Here is a 21,944-nt window from a genome sequence, read left to right as displayed (position 1 = left end):
ATACACCATGAACTTTCCTATCTTTGTGCCTTTGTTCCCATTCTTATTCTTTGTACCTGGCATGTTTAATTCTCCCCTTTATCTCTTGATTTATCTAGGCATCCTTTAGCTAACAACTCAAATTGCTACATGAAAATTTCTTTTATTCTTCTGTTTGGTAATGGCCCTCCCTCTCACTTCCTTTTTAGGCATTTATTGTGAACTGTTGTGTAACAGTTTAATCAGTCAATCAATAGGCATTTATTAAGTGTTTGCTCTATGCCAGGCACTAAATGCTGAGGAGAAATCTACGCCCTCCCCCAATATATATGTATATGTATCTATGTGTATGTATATATATGTATGTATGTCCCTTGCTTCAGTGACTTTACATCTGAGTTGAGAAGACAACATATAAATATAAATAAATGGGCACAGAAAAGATGCAGACAGAGTAGATGGAAGGAGGAGAAGGTGCTAACCATTGTCAGAATTAAGGAGAATGAGAAGCACCTTGTTGAAGGTAGGCTGTGAGCTGAGTTTTAAAGGAAGACAGGGAAACTAAGAGGTGGAGAGCATTCAGGCATGGCACGGATATAGGGCTGGGGCAGTCAGCAGGAAGGCACCAAAACAGAAAATGAGTGTTATTTTCAAGAAACATCAAGTTGTGTGTGTGTGTGTGTGTATGTGATGTTTCCAGTAGACTATAACTTATAAGTACATGAAAACAGGCACTTGGCATCCCTTACACTTTGGATTGTGCTTGGCATTAAATGGTGGGCACTTAATATTTGTTGAATTTTAAGTGTCTGTGATCACTCTTCTTGACACTTTATTGCCTGTTGCTCTTTATTTTTCTGTTTATTGGATCTAAATCTTGTCTTGCCTCTGAGCCCAGGCAGTCAGGACTCTTAGTGGATAGAGCACTGGAATTAGAATAGGAAAGATGTGTTTAAATTTTGCTTCAGGCTTTATGACTTTTTCAGCCTCGATTTCCTAATTTGTGTGATGGGGACAATAAGGACACCTAATCCTCATCATTACTTTTGTAGGAATCAGATAAAGTAACAGTAAAATGATTCACAAATTCAAAGCATTTGTCAGTTAATAAACATTTTATCAAATGCTAAATATGTACAAGGGAGTTGTTGTAATCATTGTAATCATCATCACTTGATGACTGTCTTTTTTTCTTCTAGGTGGTATGATAGATGGAGTTTTGTGCTTAGAGCTAGAAAGATTTGAGTTCAAATCCCCTATCCTCACTGTATGATCCAAGGCAAGTCACATCACATCTGTTTATATCATTTTCCTCATCTCTGAAATCTCCCTCCTTAGAATTTTTGAGTCCAAAGGATCTAATTTTTTCTTCCATAGTGTGCATTTCTTTATCTGAGGGAATGTGTTAAATGAGGGAAGGTTTTACCTGTCTGAGTTTTGTCTTTCTAGTAGCACTGAGGAGGATCTCAGCCCTTATTTTGCAGAGCAACAGATGAGTCCTCAGGCTGTACGTGGGATGGAGTATCATGAGTTTTTTCCTTCCAGTGGCTTGAGTTGAGCTGATATGATGGCCTTTGACTGCAAAATTTTATTTCCTTTACAAGTGTTAATCTTTTTGAACAGTGTTTCACACACTTGGGCTCTTTTCTGGGACTGGGATAAATCGTGGGTGCTGTATGGAGATCTCTGATTCTCTTTGGGGACCTTTTTTCTCAGCCCAATGACATGAGTTAGCAGAATGAGGCAGATGAGGATGGGGTCACCCTTGGGGAACACACATTTCTTTGCCTGTCACATCTCAAAATCAGGATGACACTGAGCAGAAGCAGCTGGCAAGCCTCTGGCCTTGGCTGCCTGAGGTCAGAGGATGGTTTTTCTTCCAGTTTGGCAAATTTAACTCCATTTAAGCAGCAGTCTTTGGTTAATAACACATACTTACCACTGATCTCTTTACAAACTGTAAGTGACAGTTCACATAGCCAAGTGGAAACTTAGCCCAGCAGCTAGGTGCTCTGGGATCAGGCTTATATGTTAGAGCAAGCCATGACAGCTGAGCATCCCAATGGATTATGGAGAATTTTCCTTCTGGGCAGAATAGAAGGCAGAAAATCGTGTTGTTTTTTTTTTTTTGTTTTGTTTATTTTGTTTTTTAAGAGCTCAATCTTTGTGCCTCCCATATGACATCTTTAAAACTGACATGAAACTAGATTCAGGGGTATTAGTAGTGTATTCCATTGTCCAAAATATTTGTGAAATATGTGGAGATACTCAAAGCCAAGAACAGTTATAAATAAATGCTATCCTCAGTTGCTCAGAAGTACATTAACTAAGTATTAGGAGCTAAGGTTAGGCCATCTCTATGGTAAAAATTATTGGCTCATCTCTAAGAAAATAAGGAAGATTCCAACAATAGAATCCTGTTGTAAGACTGATTCAAAGAAATACACACCTCCTCCCCACACACACACACACTTCCCAAGTCACCATCCTTTTGTCTCTGTGCTTTAAGTTCTTGTTCTGCTCTGACATTCTTTTAGTGAATATGTGATGGCACCTTGGAAATAAATTAGCTCTAGGCTATATCTTTGTTACCTTTCATGGTAGGGGTTAGATTTAGTCTTCTTATTCTAGCAGTTATGAGAGAATCTTAAGATATAGAGTTGGAGAGAGATTTTAGTGCTCTTCTAGTCAAAATTCTTTTATAAAAGGGTTGTTTTCTTCTGTTTCTTCTTGCTATTTGGTGCTTGATATTTACCCTGATGAGCTGGGGACAATATATATAAAAATATACATTGTGATATATATATATATACATATATATATATGTATATATATATATATATATATATATATATGTAAATAAAATGTAGTTTCTGGGTAATTAATCACTTTATTAATCATGTTCAAAATAATTAATAAAAAGAGTTCAGTGGCATTCTTGAATATCAAAACTCCTTTATGGAACTCGCTCAGCATTTATATGTCCTTGGAGGAGTGGATGTTCCTGAGAATGTCAACAATTCTGATTGGTCATTTATAAGAAGAGGTGAGCTTATTATAATGAGAGATTGGAGAACTTGACTAATCATTCCATTTTGGACATAGTAACTCATCTCTTATCCAGACTTATCCGAGACCAAAGCTTTTTAAGATAATAGGTTGTATAACTGAATGTGGGAATCATAAAATTATAATTCATATACTTATTTTATATATTTACATACCCAGGATTGTGTAAAAATTTCTTGAGTCATGAGTGGAAAAAGTCCAAGGAACCCCAATCTAGACAAAAGGAAATCCACTTCTATTCAGATTTGGCTAAGTGGAACAGTGATTCAGAATTCACCTTAGATTAAAATTTTTCTAAGTTTCTCTAGTGGAGCAACAACTCCAAAATTTTATCTCGTCATCTGCTCTATCTAATCTTCAAAAGAGGAAGGAAAAAAATCCTGAATCTTCTTTATTTAATAATCATTTCTCTCAACATTCATATTATTCCACATCTATCACAAAGGAAGCCAAGTGTGATCAGTATAATAATAAGTATTCAATTTCATTTTCTCTCCTCCTTTCCTTTTTTTAAAGCTCTTTCGGTTTTTATTTCATAGTCAATGTTTTTGTTTTTCTGCTTCTGCTTCTATCTGTTTATATGTCTTCCCATGTTTCTTTGAATTCTAGTTTTCATGACACAGAAATCTAACATTATATTCATGCCCCATTTGTGTAGCCATTGTCTAGTCAATGGACCTTGACTTTGTTTCTACACTTTGCTACTTCAAAAAGAGATGCTGTTAATATTAATACAATTAGTAATAGCTAACACTTTATATTTAGCATTTTATATTATGTTCCAAGCACTATGTTAAGTACATATTATCTCATTTGATCCTCATAACAACTCTGACAGATTGGTGCTATTATTGTCCCCATTTTACAGATAAGGAAATTGAGGCAAACAGGATGAATTAACTTGCCAGGGTCACACACCTAGTAAGTATCTGAGGCTGGATTTGAACTCTGGTCTTTCTGACTCCAGTCTCAGCACTCTGTCCATTGTACCACCTAATGAGCCCTTTTAATAACTGACATTTATATAGTACTTCAAAATTTGCAAAGTACTTTCTCTATATTATCTCATTTGAGGGAGAAAGAAAATAAGCATTTACATAGTACCTCTCAAATCCAGATGTTGTTAGCACTTTTTACAAATATCTTATTTGATAGTTTAATATAGTGGATCTTTTGTTCTGTCTTTTACTTTTTTGGAGTATACATCAGAGATGGGCTCACTTTTTAATTTTTTTTTTACCTAATTTCAAATTATTTTCCAGAATCGTTGGACCAATTTAACCATGTATACCAAAAGTGTAATAATGTGCCTGTTTTATTGAAGCCCCTCTAACATAAATTATTTCCATTTTTTTGTCTTCTTTTCTAATTTTCTGATTATGGAAAAAACTTAGAAGTATGTTTTATTGTTAATGATTTTGAGCTATCTTTCAAGTGGTCTTAAATGACAGTTTGCAATCTGGGGGAAACAATTTATTCCTATCCTTTGTTCCTTTATCTACTAAAAATCATTTGGTTTTAAAGCCACAAATTTGCTCTCATCCAATATACTACCTAACTCCAGGTTACAAACACAATAGCATATATTATTTGACTTTAAAAGGCAAACAAGTATATGTGAGACTGTAGGTAAATCACTTATTCTCCCCATGATTTTTGGTATCTTCTCCTCCTCTAATACTATTAAAGAAATGTGAGGGACTATGTGTGGGGTGCTTGGAATATTGGGGAGGAAAATGATTCCTATATCTAATTGAGTAGTGACTGGGGTTGGGCAAAGGTAAGATTTAAGGGAATAGTCTGGTTGTCAGCCTCTCTTCTTTTAGAAAGTCCCTTTTGTAATTGGATCAATGTCTCTTGAATGGCATGATAACATGACTGTAATGACCCTGGTGTATTGGATCACTGTCTTGACATGCTATCTTCTATATAATTGAAATTTTTTTCTGGAGTTCCACCACTATCTGTGGTTCTTTACAAGGTATTGGTTTGAAATGTCCAAGCTTATGTCTTAACCTGAAGATCAGACATGCAAATTAATTACTAGTTTGGTCATTATTGTGTTTTTATATTTTAAAAAATAATCCAGATAAAATGTTCACTTTTGTATAGCCACAAAACATTTTATTATTATTTTTCTCTTTCTTGGAAAATTACAAAAGCATTTCCTTTGCCTTCCCATCAGGTCATCTCTGCAGTGTCTAGACTCTCTCTGCACAGTATTGCACAGAACAAAGGAATTAGGTAAGTTTTTGCTGTGTGTAATAACTGATAAAGCTGTGTGTATGTGTGTGTTTATCACTGTCTACTACTAGCCCAACTTGTCACAAACATTGGAATTTTAAGCAAACATCTTACTGCCTATTTTTTTATCATTCATTTTCAATGTGTCTTAGAATTGCCTTTTGACTTCAGTTCAAAGAGTGGGGAAGGGGGAAAAAAATGACCAATAATTTTCAATTCACACCAGGGAAATCTTGAAAGCATGTTTCTCATGACTTGCAAAATCTCTTTCGATTTAGGTAATAAGATCAGCAAATTAATCCTTTCACAGATCATTGCCTACAGAAATGCAATGGAAGGATCAGGAAGGTTTTGATGTGAATCAAGTAGCCTTCATATTTGTAGCTATCAGAACTTGATTATATTAAATTTTAATGGCCTTCTACTTGGGGCTCCAAGGGGTAGGTTGGAAGAGAAACAGTTTAACATTGTGAACAAAATGCTGGAGTTAGAGCAAAGAAGACCTGGGTTCCAATCTCACATCTGATATTTAGTGGTTGTGTGGTTCTGGCCAAGACATGTAATCTCTTTGAGTCTTGGTTTCCTCATCTGTAAAAATGAGATGGTTGGGCTATATGACCTGTAAAATTCCTTGTTCCCTTTCTATTTTAAATTAAAGATTTTGTATATGTGTGTGTATTTGTGTGTGTTTACATATAAATTTATGTTTATTTTATATTCATATATATACATCTTGTGTGTTTATATACAAGTATATATTTGTGTGTATAGAAAGAGAGACAAAGAGAAAGGGAAGGAAGGAAGGGAGGGAGGAAGGAAAAGGTAAGGAAAAAAAGCATTTGTACCTCAAAAATGGGCAAACACTATAGATCAGGACTTGTGTTCTTTTTCTTAACTGATTGTCAGGAAGTAATGAAGAAAATAAGAGAAAGGCAGATTAAACTTCTTCATCTTCCCTCTCCCCTTCCCGGTTAGCCAATTGTTAAACATTTACCAGCATACCACTGGATATAGTCCAGAATTTGCCTTCTGGGAACTTGGAGATTGAAAGACACACTGACACAGATCCGTTTTGGAAACCAAATGAGCTAATTGTGAAATTAAACAAGAATAGAACTAAAATGTGTGTGGGTAGTAAGGTATTTGCATCAGATGCAGATCAAGGAGGAGAGTGTCCTGAGTGGCAAACTTCAGTGCGTACTTGGAATACAGAACAGCAAAGTGGTTTTGTGTCCAGTGCTCAGAACGATGCAAATGCTTTTAAACAAGGCTCAAAAGGAGCCTTTGAGCCAGACAGTATAAAAAGGATCTGTATCTGTGCAGGGTGTGTTGAGAGAGTTACTAAACTGTGCTTCTATTCATGTCTATGCATTGAAAGACTTACTAGATTGTACATATGCACGTGTATAGTATACATAGTAAGTTGGCTTTAAAATTAGAAGTCCTTTGAGTTTGACTTTGATTTGTGGCAAAATTCTAGAACATGTAATTAAAGTTGTGATTAATGAACACCTAAAAAAGAAAGAAAGGCTCACAACTCACCTCTATGTCCTCATCAAGAACAGGTTATGTCAGACCAATGTAATTGCTTTCTTTTTTCTTTTTTTTTTGTTTTTTGACAGGGCTGCTAGAGTGTTACATCTGGAGATGCTGTATGAGCTATAATTTGGCTAGGACTTGGTAGAGAGCATCTGAGAAAGGCTCACTTGCTCTTGTAGAGGAAAAGAGAGATGTGGCTCAGACAACAGTCCAGTTAGATAGGTTCTGCCCTGGCTGAATGGCACAGATTTAAAGAGTAGTCATGGTTTTGTGTTACTATAGAGAAATATCAGTAAAGTGCCCCTGTGATCTGTTTCAGCATTTTGAATCAATGACTTGGATAAAGGTATAAGTAGCATTGATAAAATGTGTAGATTGCACAAGAATTCAGTTGATAGCTGTGATTATTGGATGGCTGAGCCAAGAAATAAAAGGGTCTGAGCAGGGAAAAATGGGAAGAATCTAATAAAATGAAATGTAACAGGAACTACAATAGGAATAAATATAAAATCTTGGGTTAAAATATGTAACTTTACAAATACAAGGTAGGGAAGGTATGATTAGATATTAGTCTCAAAAAAACCTAAGGTTCAAATGTGAAATGGTCATGACATGGAAGCCAAGAAAGCTAATACAATCTTAAGCTATTTTAAGAAAGGTGTAGTGACTGATAGGAGAGGACTTAAGACTATTTTGTCTCTAGCATCTCACTTCTCAAATGTTGATTTATTTTGGAGAGTGTTAGGTTCACACTAGTGAATCTGGAAGTAGGAAGACTTGGTTGCAAATCCTTCATTAAGAGCGGTGTGAGTATGGTACATGGCTTCCTGTGTCTTGGTTTCTTTATCTACAAAATGCGCATGGGACAACTAGGTGGCAAAGTGAAATAGAATACTGGGCCAGGAGTCAGGAAGATCTAAGCACAGATATGACCTCAGACCCTTACTAGCTGTGTAACCCTGCGCAAGTCCTTTAACCCTGTTTGCCTCAGTTTCCTTATCTGTCAAATGAGCTATAATATGAAATGATGCTTATCTTTGCCAAGGAAACCCAAATGGGGTCGAGAAGAGTCTGAAATGACAGAAGTAACTGAACCACATAAAATGAGTTAGACATCTCTTTGAATTATATTGAGCCTCTAATGAGACAGTATATATGAAGTGTTTTTTAAACATTGAAGTGTTATATAATTTCCAGTTATTTTTTTATTGTGATTGGTTCCACTTTTTTGGCAGAACACTGACAAGATGGAAAGTGTTCAAAGGAAGACAATTAGGTTCATGAGGAACCTGGGGATTGTGTCACATAAGGATCTGTTGAAAAAAGTATGTGGGTTGAAGAGAAGATTTAGGGAAGGCAAGAATTGCTTTCTTTGAGTATTTGATAGACTGTCATTTGCATTAGATTGGTTTTCTTGGTCCCAGATGAGAAAACTAAGAGGACTGAGTAGAAATCCCAGAGAGGCTAATTTAGGCTCCATTGAAGAGAAAAGTTGCTAATAATTAGATTTATTCCAAAATAGAATGCCTCCAGAGGTATTGATGGGTGTTCCCAGTAAATGTAGGCTTACAAGTAAAGGATAGATGACCAGTCCAAAGCTGAGGTTCTGTGACATGGGTTATATACTTGGCTCTGTCATTGAGTAGTTCAGTCTTGTCTTGGGACTTGTCTGGGACTCAGTGCTCTTCTTTGCAAAATAGAGTTACCCTGTCTTCATAGAATTCTTGTGAGGATCGAATAATATATATAGTGTGTATGGGTGTATCTATGTATGTATGTGTGTACCTGGGCTTGAGTATGAAGTGTAAATAGCGATGCAAAGCTCAAATGGAATTATGAATATTAGTGTTGTTGTTAACCTGTAATCCAGTAATGACTTCATTCTCTGAACCTTTCACCACCCTCTTGAACTAAAGCAATGTTTATAAAGCATTATAGGGGTTTGCTGGTAAATGTTTAACAACTTGGCTCTCCTTAAAAGAAATATACACATACTTTAAAGTCTAAAATGCATTATTAACACTTTTCTTAAGTCTGACAATCAACAAAATAATAACTCAAACTCTGTTTTGTAGCTTTTGCTGCATAGGTGACTTGTCTCATGATCTTACAGCTAGTTCACAACAGAACTACTGCCCTTAGCACCCTAACCATGTGGGCAATGGGAGGGAAACTCTGAGGCCCTCTCCTCTGGGAAGATAGCCCCAAAAGTTCAAGGGGACACTATTTGCATCACATGGACCCACGCAAACCACTTTGTGCCTTTGTTTTGCCTAAGTCCTTATCTTTCTTTTGAATCTCACCATGATCCTGTGAGGCAACTGCTATTATTATTATCATCATTATTATTTTACAGATGAGCTTACATGACTTGTCAATTGTTATGGGCCAATGCTCAGTCTCTCTGCCTTGAGGGTCCTTTTCCCACCTATGTGTATAGGAGTAACCTTGAAGCATAGAGACAAGTAGTATACACAAGCCAGCCCTCAACCTCACTTAAGTAGGGTTGGATAATTTTCTCATACTTGCACAACAGAGTGTGAGAATTTTTCTAGGTAATTTAAACAATCTGGTGTCTGTCAAGAATATATTCAAAAACCACTAACTAAGCTCTTTGTCTGAGACCAGATCCTAATGGTATTAATTAGGAGACATTTTTAGCTTGGCCCTTCTTTCAGATTGAGTCGGAAATCCTGGAATCTTTGCCATCTTCCTTTTCATAAGACCATTTAGGACTGGGAGATACTTTAAAGCCTTACCCCCACAGTTTAACTTCTTGACTTTGTGTATGAGGAAAAGAAGACCCAAAGAGGTTGTCACTTGCTCGGGGCATCAAGGGGCACGGCTGGCATCTGAACGGAGGGCCTCTAACCCCCCAGCCTGCTTTTCTGACTTACAGCTTGGAAACCTCCAGAGATCCCAACTCTACTTCTGATGCACTGCCCCTCCCTCCCCCGCCCCACTTTAAAAATGATCATTTTAACAACCCCTGCACTTTGCATAATGAGATGATTTACCATAAGAGCCTCATTATGCATCCCAATGGTTGATGAATTGGCAGCTTAATCTAAAAATACTGCCTGGGGTCCAGTGGGGTTGGAAGGAAAGGCTTTAGTTAGAGAGTCTGGCTCATCTCCTCTACACATAGATAGACCTTTGTTTGGGAGAAAACCCTCTTCTTTGAGTTCTATGGTCTTTTACAAACTAGAAATACCCAAGTCCTAGGTGGCTAAGTCTTAGCTTTTTATTTCAGGAACTAGCCAGGCCCTTCGGGGTTCATTATTCAGGAGCCCAAGCTAAGTGTCCTAGTATAAAAGCTTAGGTGTGAATCAATGGGAAGGCATTGGTTGGTGGGCACATACCACCCAGAAATAAGTGGAAAAGCAGTTCATGCTTTATTTCTGCCTGCAGGATTCCTGGATTGTCTGGTAGCTTCTTTCTAGACATGTCAACTTTGGCCCCTTTTGCAGGGTAATTCAGTTATCTATCAAAACAGTTATGCAGAAGTGACAGGGTTATTTCCAAGAACAATTTTCCAAAAGGGATGAAGAAAAGAGCTCAGATAATGGATTGTTTTGCCTGTCCTGGGGCTCAAATTTGCCTTTGCACTTGTCTCCAGCTACATCTGGTACATTCCTTGGGGGGAGGGGAGGTGTTGTGGGGTTAGGATTTCAGCACTGGATTTTCTATTGGGAAGGAAGGCAAGTGTGGTCTGCTATACATTTTCCCCCCCCCCCCCAAATAGACACATGGCTATATTGCTAGCACAAGGCTTGCCTCTGACTGTAGTATGTGTTCTGGACCCTGAGAAATGACTCTTATTCCTAAGTCAATCTTGTGCCTTTTTAAAATTCTAAGCCCTTTTGAAGAACAAGGGGAGAGCACGCTAAAATCTTTCAAGTTGGCCAGGATTCTTTTAGGTCAGTTCAGCTTTGGGAATCAAACATCAAGCATTTATTAAACATCTCTTATTGGCTAGGCACTATGCTGGATTCTGGAAATACAGAGATAAAAATTAAAATTTCTACCTTCAAGGATCTTAAATTCTATAGGGAAAGTAACTTGAATTGCCTCTTTGTTATAGCTCCAAGGAAGTCCTTCTGTTTTTATGTATCTAGATATTCCACATGATGGCATGTGGATGTGAATTATGGCATAGCACCCATAGTGCTTGGAGTATTCCAAAGGGCAATAGAGAGAGGCAGATGGTGGGTGTATGTAGGTAATAGCATGTTACAAGTAAGATTTACAGAAGGGAAGCCAGGTAAAGGATATTGTGTGGGACAGGTGCAAGACCCCCTTTCCTAAATTAACTAATCTGAGACATCTTCAGGTACAAAGAGAAAGCCGTTATTTAGTCCCTTCGGGGAGAGGCCCAGACACACCTGAGAGGCATTCCAACTCCCACCATGTGCTTGTGGAATCTGATCAGCAGGAAGTGGAACACCCAGTTAAATAGAAAAAGATCCAAGCCTTTTCATTGGATAGACTAAAAGGATGTAACTATCCTTGATCAATGGTCACCAATGTTGTCTGCTTCCCACAGGTCATGTCACTTCCTGTCACTTCTGGTCTGATCTTTAGAGATCATGTGATTTCCCAGAGTCCTTCTTGGGCCCAGAGTCCAAGGCCTGATCTCCCAGTTCTGGGAATAGGGATCATGTGACATAGGCCTAGTCTCAAACTGAGATAACTTCAGTCAGTCCCATTCAATATCATTAGAGAGATATAAGAAAAGAAGGTGGGTCAATTAGGTAGTAGAAACAGGGGAAATACTGATGGGGTGTGTGAGGGGGGAACAAAAGGAGGGCACTATAACTTAGCATTTTAGAAATATTATCTCATTTGATAATCAGTTGTCAGTTCAAATGTTCCATTGGTACCCAGTAATGTAAAGAACAAATGAGGAAGGCTTCTTAACATATTCTGTAGACATGTAGGATTTTTAGGAGCATATAGATTCGTATTAAACAAGGTAAGAAAGCATGGATCACCTGTGTCTCTTGAGGAATTTATACATCTGAGTTAAAATCCAGCCTCAGTGTCCACTCAATTAGCTGGCAAATCACTTAACTTTGTTTGCCAGTTTCCTCAGACCTCATATGGGATCATGAAAAATCCATCACATCAGAAATGAATGAACAACACCTGACAGGGTTAGAAGAGAGACAGGGATTTACTATCTTCTCCTTTAAATGCTAACTTGAATATCACTTCTTCTTCTTTTTATTTTAAATAATAGCTTTTTATTTTCAAAATACATGCAAAGGTAATTTTCAGCATTCATCCTTGCAAAACCTCGTGTTCCAAATCTTTCTCCCTCCCTTTCCCCCACCCCCCTCGCTTAGACAGCAAGGGATCCAATGTAGGTTAAACATGTGCATAGAATGTCACTTCTTCCAAGACACCTTCCCTGCTTGAATCAGCAGTCAGTTAACAACCTTCCTCCTAGGAATTCTTCTATGGCTTTGTTTTATACTTTACTGCACCCCGGGTCATTACCAATCATCTTGACTTTTATCCTGCCACTGGACTTCTAAGATTCCGAAAGAGCTAATGAGACTGATGTTTTGTACAACTCTATCCCATTTGAAATCTAATTCGTGGAGAAGTCAAGACATCACCCCATTAAGTCATTGGTCCTCTTTGAAAAAAACAGAACACAAAAGACTAGGAATTCAAAGACAAAGAATGAAAATGCTATTCTTAAGTTTATTGCTTGTATTTTGTGCTTTATCTACCTACTAGACTTTAAGCTTCTTGAGGGGCAGGCACAGTGACTTTGTATCTCCTAGCACAGTGCTCCACACACCCAAATCACTTATTAAATATCATTAAGTTATTTCCAGTGGCCATCTCAGTTCCTGAGCTTGAGGATCCCTTATCAGAAGCAGCATTCATTTCTGTAAGTTTTCAGGTGCTACCCATGCCAAAGCTTTCCTGCAATGGAAGGATCAAATAGAAATTCTATATTCCTACTGAAATCCCTAAAAGTTGAGGGTGATGTTTTCAGTACCTTAAATACTGAGTCATTTTTGACCATTTGGACCTTTAGTTTCTTCATATTTCCAGTGTGGAATCTCTCAAGTGCCTTTTTGCTCTCATCCTATAAAGGTAAGGGAGCAAGAGGAGGAGTAGTTGTGGGAGGGGAAGGGGGAATGTGTGTTAGTGGTATGGAATAAGACAGGAAGCGTTTTCTTCTTTACCTTTCAGCTAAGAAATGGGCAAGAAAACAATTTGAGGTGAATACAACTTGGAATTTTTCAAATAAGAGCTATAGATGAAAATGGCATGAGAATAAAGGAGAATAAAACGGAAAAGTCCAAATGATCTTTTTTTTTTCCCCCAAAAAAAATGCCAGTTTAAAAAGTATTTATCATTGCTAATATGTGCCCAGTCTTATACTAGATGCTATAGAGATTACAAATTACAAAAGCTACCTCATATTTACTAACATTTTCAGATTTTCAGAGCACTCTGTAAAGATTATTTCTATCTTACAATTGGGGAAATCCAGACTCAAAACAAATTACTTTCCCATCCACCAAAAAAAAGCTACTAAGTGCTGGATCCTGATTCAAATTGAGGTCTTCTGACTCCAAGTCCAGTGCTCTGTCCATTATACCATTTTTCCTCATTTCACATATCACTTTCCCTCCCCAACTTCTAACTAACCTTTATATATCAAAGAATTTTTTTTAAAGAAAGAAAAAAACAATGAACATAACAAAAAATTCTGATTTAGTATGCAGTGTTTCCAGTGGGTTGACCCTCATTTCCAAAAATGATAAGGGGTTATCTTTTCTTTGTGGCCTAGCTGGTTTATTATAACTTTGCAGAATTTCATTAGGAGGAAACTAGATAGTGTAGTCCATAGAGCCTGGGCCTGAAGTTAAGGAGATCTGAGGTCAAATCTGACTTTAGGCTTTGGTCAAATTACTTAATCTTTGTTTGCCTTAGTTTCCTCATCTGTAAAATGGAGATAATAATAATAGCACTTCCTTTCTAGGGTTGTGAGAATCAAATGGAATAATAGGTGCCAGGACCTGACATATAGTGACCACCAAAAGTACTTTTCTAAATGTTTTACTATGTAGATGGGCCTCTCTTTTTAGTATAGGCCTCTTTGGGAGTACATATTATTCTACCTCTCCGTACAAAAGAGCAGAATATCTAATTTCTCAGGGAACTTGTGCTTAATAGAGGGTGAAGACTTAAAGAAGAAGAAAAAAAAAAACCCCAGGAGAGAACTCTTGAAAATAGCAAAAAGACTTCAGGTTTAGATTAAAAACTTTGCAGATATTATCTCAATGGATCCCAGCAACAACCCTAAGAAGTAAATCATTTAAGTAGAATTAATCTCATTTTCCAATTGGGAAGACTGAAGTTCAGAAAAAGTAAGGAATTTGCCTAAGGTCACACAGAAAATAAATCACTGAACCATTGTAAACTTCTGGTTCAACGTGGAAAGCTCTTTCTACTCCTCAACTGTATCCTCTCTTAGTGTTATTTGGGAGTCAAAAAGCTGAATTCTAAAATGTTAAAAATTGTTTTAACCTACAATTGGAGCAAAAACTCAAAATGTCATTTTAAAAAACCACCAAGTTTTAATTTTGGGTCTATATTACCTTGCTCTGTGCCATTGGGTAAATGAATTGATTTTTCTGTACCTCAGTTTCTCTATCTGTAAAATCTGTATTAGATAATCTCTGCTTTTCCTCTTTGATATTGTGTGCCAGGATTCCTTTGGATTGAACCTATCTCCAATCCAGAGAAGAAGCCTGTGTTCTAAAAGGCTGTTCTAATGTTGATATTTGATGTCCCAAGAGTCCTTGCAATGCTGCAAGATTTAAGAAGCGGATAGCTCCTCTTAGATCAGATAGGTCTGCAAGGCAGGTTCTCTCTTCCCAGACTAAAGTAGAAATAAGGAAGTGGCTGAGCAGGGGTCAGGATAGGAAAACTGAATTGCTTCCCAGATTCTAGTGAGTCAGAAATCAAGTTAATTCCCAGAACATCAGGCACACCCATATTCAAATGGGTATTCGAAAGGATGTGGGAAGAAGCTAAAAATAAATGCATTTTTATTCTTAGATTTTGAATTGACCCTTGTCCTTTTAATGACATTAATAACATTAATAACTGAGCTAGGCTTATCTCCAGGTATGCTGGGCAGTGGCAACTTTACTTTTCATTCATTACATATTCATTCAACTGAAGCTGCCAGGTGGCTTCTTAGAGGGAGCCTTGGATCAGTAGCCAGAAAGATGCAGGTTCTAAGGTATCCTCAGACACTTAGTAGCTTTGAACCCGTAGGAAAATCATTTAACTTCAGTGCCTGCCTTAGTTTCCACATCAGTAAAATGTGATAATAGAACTCTGAGTGATTGTGAGGATAAAATGAGAGTATTTATAAAGCACTAACTTAAAGGATTATATAAGTGCTAATCATTATTATTATAAGCAGTCTAATTACTTGCTATGTATAGAACACTATCCTAGAGTGGCAGTTGGGTAAAGGGAGAACTGCATTCCAAATTTAGACATGATAGTCCCTAATAGAGCTCACAGTTTAGGAGGGAAGTAATTTGGCATCGCTACATAATAACATACAATATTATCTTCTAAGTACATTAGTTAATTTCAGATAATTGAAGTGTCCAGCAGAGAAAGCAGATTCAGATGAACAATAGCAATATTAAGATGCTAAGGAGCCCATCATAAAAGGAACATTATTTCATTCTCCCTACCAGGTGACGTGAGTTTCCTTCCCTTGTCTTTTTGTGTGTTTTGTTTTTGTTTGGGGGGAAGGCTTGATGGAGGAATAGCTCCAGGGGGCTAACTTCTTTTTTTTTTCTTTCATTATGGTAATGGAATTGGCATAATTTATATTGGCAGTAGGAGAGGAATAATTGGAACAAATTAAAATCCTAGCTGGGTGGGGTCAGGAGAGGTCACCTGTGAATGCTGGGATACTCTGTCCTGACTTCCTTTGGAACACAGAAATTGGTCTGTTGGTTCTGACCCTTCACACTCTACCAACATGTCTTCCAGATGCCCTGTGAGGCTTTGCTAGTCACTTTCCACTGGGATGTGGTGGCACGCTGACCTGAGCTCCGATTGTTGCTGCTTCTAGTGACAATTAGTAACCATAATTTATAGTTATATAGCATTTAATGTGGATGAAAGCTTTTTGTGACCATACTCTCATTTGATCATTACAACATTGCAGTGAGTTAGACAAAGTAGTAAGTGCTTTCTCTGTTTTTTAGTGGGGGAAAAGAGGTCTGGAGGGTCTTGCTCCATATCTCATTGATCCACCAGCCCTCCCAGTGACTTATCTGGGTCACCTGACATTTGGAAATGGGGACACTGGGGTGCTTAAACACTCAATTTTGGTAGCATCACTCCTCGGCTGAGTTGTACTGATTTGCATACTCATACACTTGCCCTGTATCTAACCAGCGTGACCAGACTACATGCTTTATAACCTATCAAGCCATCCACCCTTGCCATCTGTCCTACCGCTGGTTTCATGCCTCTCTCCCCCTTTTTCCTTCTCTTCACTCCCAATCCGTTCCATCACTTGTCCTGGGAACCACAATCAAATTAGTATCACCCCTATTTCTGGAAGGACCATGTCAGCTGATTCCTTTGTACCAGCAGTAGAATGATGGGTTAGATCACCAGTGGAGATGCACTGGAAGCTTGAGACTTGAATCTAAGTTTTACTGAATCTGAGGCCAGTCTTCTACTCACTGGGCCATGCTGCTCCTCAGCCGTACCTCTCCGAGCCTCAGTCTTTGGACATAAAAAAGGCTGAATGTAACCAAGAGGCAGTGTGTTGTGTGGTAGAATGAGGTCTGGTTCTGCTGTCACAGTTATGGAACCAAGGGCAAAAAATTCTAACTTCTTGGAACACCCCACTCCTTCCGCCCCGTTTGTTTATTTGTAAAGTGGAGATAATTTTGTACTATGTACTTGTATCTTGTAAGGCTGGATTAAAAACAAGAAGGATCCTTTAAAGCTATTGAGTTGTCTCTTTATTGATGAAGAAACTGAGGCAGAAAGGTTAAATGATTTGCCCAGAGTCCTCTGGCCAGCAAATATCTGAGACAGGATTTGAATTCAGTCCAAGTCCAGCATTCTATCTGGTATTCCAGATGCTGGTTACTTTATAAATGAAAAGTTCTGCATAAATATAAGCCGTTATTATTTGGAATTTAGCCCACATTCCCTAAAATTGTACTTTAACTTTGTTTAGCTTGGATTTATTTTGAAAGCAGAATGGCTGGCATTTATATCAGTGAGCAAGCAACTACTATGTGTTGGTGCTGGGAGTTCAAAGAAAGGCTCCTTATTCCCACCTCCTCCTCCCCCAAACCAACTAGTCCCTGCTTCAAGGATTGTATGTTCTAATGGAGAACTTTAAAGGTAGCTAAGTGCATTATAAAGGTTTAATGATATAATGATACTGTAAGGTAGATAATTGGTATTCTTTTATAAGAGAAGTAATTGAGGTTCAAAGATTAAGTGGCTTGTCTATAATTACATAGTGAGATTTGGAGGAAGGAGTTTTGAACTGTGACCTTTCTTGACTCCTCCAGGTCCAATGTTCTTTTTACATGTTGCCTTTCATGTACTATCATCTCGTACCTAGCAGTGTATGTGTGGGTGTGGGTGTGTATGAGAAGGAGAGAGAAGAGAGGAGAGAGAGAAGGAGAGAAGAAGGGAAGGAGGAAGGAAAAGAGAGAGGGGGGGAGAAGGAAGGGAAGAAGAGAGAGAATGTATGTAAATAAAGGGAGGGAAGAAAGAGGAGAGAGAGAGGAGGAGGAAGAAAAAAAGATTTTATCATTATGGAAAATCCCTTGTGTGAACAACTCTTGCCCATTGAGTAAACTGGCAGCCTGGCAACTCATCAATAAATTATAATGAAAAAAGGTTACCTGAGGCCCAGGGGAAAATTTTAGAAGGTTATTTGCCTGTGGTCACTCTGCTCCTATGTTTATATTAGGTCATAAATAGATCATAAGCTCATAGATCCAGAGCTGGCAAAGCATCTCAGAGGCCATCGATTCCTTTGTTTTACCAAAAAGGAAACTGAGGTCCAAAGGGATTAAGTGATTTGTCTAATATCCCACAGGTTGTGAGAATCAGAAATAGAATTTGAGCCAAGACTTTATATGACTCAAAAGTCTGCATTCTTTCTGTTGTTATACACACCTCAAGGCTTGAACTCAGGTCTTCCTGGCTTGGTCAGCCTTCTTTCTCCCCAATGTCATGTTGTAGGCATCTTATTTTGTATTTACATAGCAGTTAGCACATTTGAAAGGATAGAATTTTAAGCCACATGCATAAAGCACAATATATGTCATTCTATCAACTTCTCTAGCATATTAATTCCACCCATATGCAGAACAAAGAAGCTTTGTGCAGAGACAGGCTGGCATAGAACTGTCCACATGCTGCCCTTCGTTTGCAGAATTTCTAATTAGTGAATTTTTCATCCATTCCTTCATGCCAAGGTAGTGGTTAGCAGGATAGCCCCAGGGGAAAGAGGCCATTGATCAAGAAATATCTTAGCTGGGCATTTCAAGCTGGGATGATGAAGGGACTAATTCTGCTTTGAGACCTTCTGGAGAAGGGATGGATATTTTTGGAGGACCAGAGATGGTATGAATAGCATGCCTGAATTTTTGTATTGAAAATTATTCTGCCAAAGCCTGCCCTTACTGTTTACACTCATACATAGCCTTGGGGTTGATTTTTCTTTGTTTACTCTCCCTTTGTGCCTAGCACAGTGTTTTGCACATAACTACTTAATGTTTAAGGAATTTTTTTCTCAATGAAATGTCAAAGTGGCTATGCTTCCCTCTTTTATTCCTTGGTCCAACTCTTTTAATAGATAAACAGTCAATTAATATGAATGGACTGAAATCTAGGTTATCAACAGATATATGAAAAAAAGTTCATCATTAATAATTCGAGAAAAGGAAATTAAAACAATTATAAAGTTATTCCTCACATCTATTAGATTGGTAAATATGTCAAAAATAGAAATACCAATAGTTGGAGGGACTGTGGAATACAGGCACACTAGTGTATTTTTGTAAGAGTTGTAATTTAGCCATTCTGAAAAGCAAAATCTGCTCCAAAGTCACTTATGCATAACTCGTGTCTCTGCAGATAGATCAGAGAAAGAAAGGGTAACAATCCCTTAAGTGTCAAAATATGATATCTCTTTTTGGTGTAGCAGAGTCCTAGACACTAAGAGTTTTCCTATCAATTGGAGAATGGCTGAACAAATTGTGGCATATGAATGTAATAGAGTATTAGTTACTATAAGAAATGAGAAAAAGTAAAATGAAAAATCTGGGAAGATTTGTATGAACTGATTCAAAGTGGTATGAGCCAGAACTAGAACAATTTATATAATAATATATTGTAAAATTTTGAAAGATTTAAGAATTTTCATCAAGGCAGTGACCAAAATAATGACTAACTCTGAGTGATGATGAAGCATAGCAGAGGGACAATGGATTCAAGGTGCAGAATGAAACATGCATTTTTGGTTGTAGCAAATGTATTGGATTTGTTTTACTTGACCATATTTGTTGAAAAGGTTGTGCTTTTCTTTTTTAACTTTTGAACACTGATTGTGGGAGGTAGAGAAGGGTGCTAATTACAATGTTGCCAGAAAGAAAAGATGGTTATTTGTGCATTTTTCAAATGCACAAAAAGAGATTGTTATTTGGGCGGGGGGGGGGGGGGGGGGGGTGTTAAGTGACTTGCCCAGGGTTACACAGCTAGAAAATGTTAAGTATATGAGGTGAGATTTGAACTCAGGTCCTCCTGACTTCAGGCTGATGCTCTATCCACTGTACCAACTAGTTTCCCGGTACTTCATTTTTGAAGAGAACCATAATATCTGTAAGGTGATGCCATGTCATGCAAATTGGATTTAAATGAGAGGAGGCTGAGCAAAGTCACCTCCAGAACCATCTGGATCTAGTGGTAAGATATAGATCAGGATGACTGGTAATAGCCCTGGGTGAAAAAAGGAATAGAACGAAGTTCAGAAGGAAACACAGATAACCAGCTTTCAAAATAAAATGTTGAATTCATTATATATTTTTAAAGGCATATGATAATTCTTCCTACTCCCTCCTAGGTTTTTTTGTGTCCTTTAAATTCAAAATAAGAAAAAAAGATAATTTCTGGTGAGTTGGAATCCTTGTTCCCTGAAACCCTGAAAGTTAAATCGGCTATCTTTTTCGCAGTTTACACCTTGATGGCCTCTGACAGAACAAAATAAGTTATCCGCATGGCTAGTCTTTTTGGAACTAAAAGGACATAGAGTTGCAAATAGGTCCATCATATTAGTGATGAGGAAATTGAGAAACAGCAGAAGTAAAATGACTTTCTTATGGTTATACCACTGGTTGGCAGTTGAGCTTGGGACTCCAACCAAACTAGGGCTTTTTCATTTGCTATGCATTTATTCTGTACCTGCTTTGTGCTGGACACTAGAGACCAAAAAATACAAAAGTGAAACCTTCCCTGTCCTCAGGAACCTATTCTATTAGAGGAAACTCCATATACCTATATAGATATGTATGGGTTATAAAAATCAAATAAAAGGAAACCTTTGAGAGGAAGGTACTATTAACTGAGAAGACCAGAAAAAGTCTCATGCAAAAGTTGGCATTTGCTCTGAATCTTGGCAAAAATCAACTATTCCAGGAAGTAGAAATGGCGTTGCAGACATGAGGCACAGACAATGCAAAGCATAGAGTTGGGAAATGGAGCTTGTTTTTGAAAAGCAGTGAGTAGGGGCAGCTAGGTGGCGCAGTGGATAGAGCACCAGCCCTGAATTCAGGAGGACCCGAGTTCAAATATGGTCTCAGACACTTAACACCTCCTAGCTGTGTGACCCTGGGCAAGTCACTTAACCCCAACCTCAAAAAAAAAAAAAAAAAAAAAGCGGTGAGTAGGCCAGTTTCCCTAAAACAGAATATATGGAGGGGTAATAAGTGACATATAAAAAAATTGAAAAGATCATGTTATGAAGAACTTCAAATACCAAGGAAAAGAGTTTATGTATGATCCTAGAGGATCAATTGGAATGTGATTAGTAGGGTGATATGGACATAGAAATATTTTGGAATCATTCTTTTCTGGTTTTATGTTTTGAGCATCTCTGTCACTCTAATAGCTTTTTATGGTGGGTTTCTGTTTTTGTTTTCTCATTCTTCTGGCCTACTTGCTTGGGATTTGACATTATGGGTAGCCTCTGCATTTCTGGAAGAAAGATTTTGGCTGGTCTCTTTGCTGCTTTCTTGAGATAGCAAATATTGTATTATTCTACTATCTCAGGTAAATTTCAGGCTGGAGACCTGAAAGCTTCCATCTTTCCTAAAATGACCTGATTCAAAGACTATCTTCTGATCACTGGTGAACTCTTCCAAGTTCCTGACTAGAGTTTGGGTCTGAGCAACAATGACATACTGCTAGACTTACCCAACAGCTAGCTGAAAAGGTCTGCTGCTTTTGACTGAAAACAAACAAACATGCTTTCCTGTGCTCTGGGATTCCTATCCTTATCCTCTGGAGGCTTCAGACTCTCATGTGCCCACCTCTGTCCCCATCCCCTCTGTCTTTTCTTTGAGTTTGAAACATTCATTGCTGATTATTTTTGAACTTGTTTATCTCTTGACAAACATTTCATATTGCCTATGACTCTTATCCCTTCCTGAGGGGCATGTTTCTTCCTCAGTCCACTCTGAATTTGCATCTAAAACTGGTAAGTGATAAAGCCACCATCTAGTACCTGTTCCTATAGTCCAGTTTCTTGGTTTTCAACCTCTTCTTTGTTTTGGATTGCTAAAATGCTCCTTGGGGCACAATCCTGGCAAAACCCTATTTCTAATATCCCAAGTATCCACAAACTGTTCTGCCTGCCCTGGACAGAAAAAATGATTCACTGTAAAATTTTCTTTGATTTTTCCCATCAGTATTTCATCTGGTGCAAAGAATTTTGCTACTGCCATCTCTAACAAATTATCTTATATTTAGCTACTATGTATATACTTTTATTTATCTTTTTTATATTATAT

The 21,944-nt window shown here is 37.8% G+C and overlaps 1 protein-coding gene across 5 annotated transcripts in view; it reads left to right on the top strand.

The window, feature by feature from the left end:
* Window positions 1-21,944, top strand: part of VAV2 (vav guanine nucleotide exchange factor 2) — a 432,898-nt gene that overhangs the window by 236,631 nt on the left and 174,323 nt on the right. For all 5 annotated transcript variants that reach the window (XM_074294054.1, XM_074294051.1, XM_074294052.1 and 2 more), the window contains exon 3: window positions 5,234-5,292. In XM_074294054.1, coding sequence (XP_074150155.1) covers window positions 5,234-5,292 — 59 coding nt within the window. The remainder of the gene's footprint in view (window positions 1-5,233; window positions 5,293-21,944) is intronic.

Source organism: Sminthopsis crassicaudata, chromosome 2 (assembly GCF_048593235.1).
Source record: "Sminthopsis crassicaudata isolate SCR6 chromosome 2, ASM4859323v1, whole genome shotgun sequence".
Classification (NCBI taxonomy): domain Eukaryota; kingdom Metazoa; phylum Chordata; class Mammalia; order Dasyuromorphia; family Dasyuridae; genus Sminthopsis; species Sminthopsis crassicaudata.
Note: the sequence above shows the minus strand (reverse complement) of the source record. Positions and strands in the feature narration are given on the sequence as shown.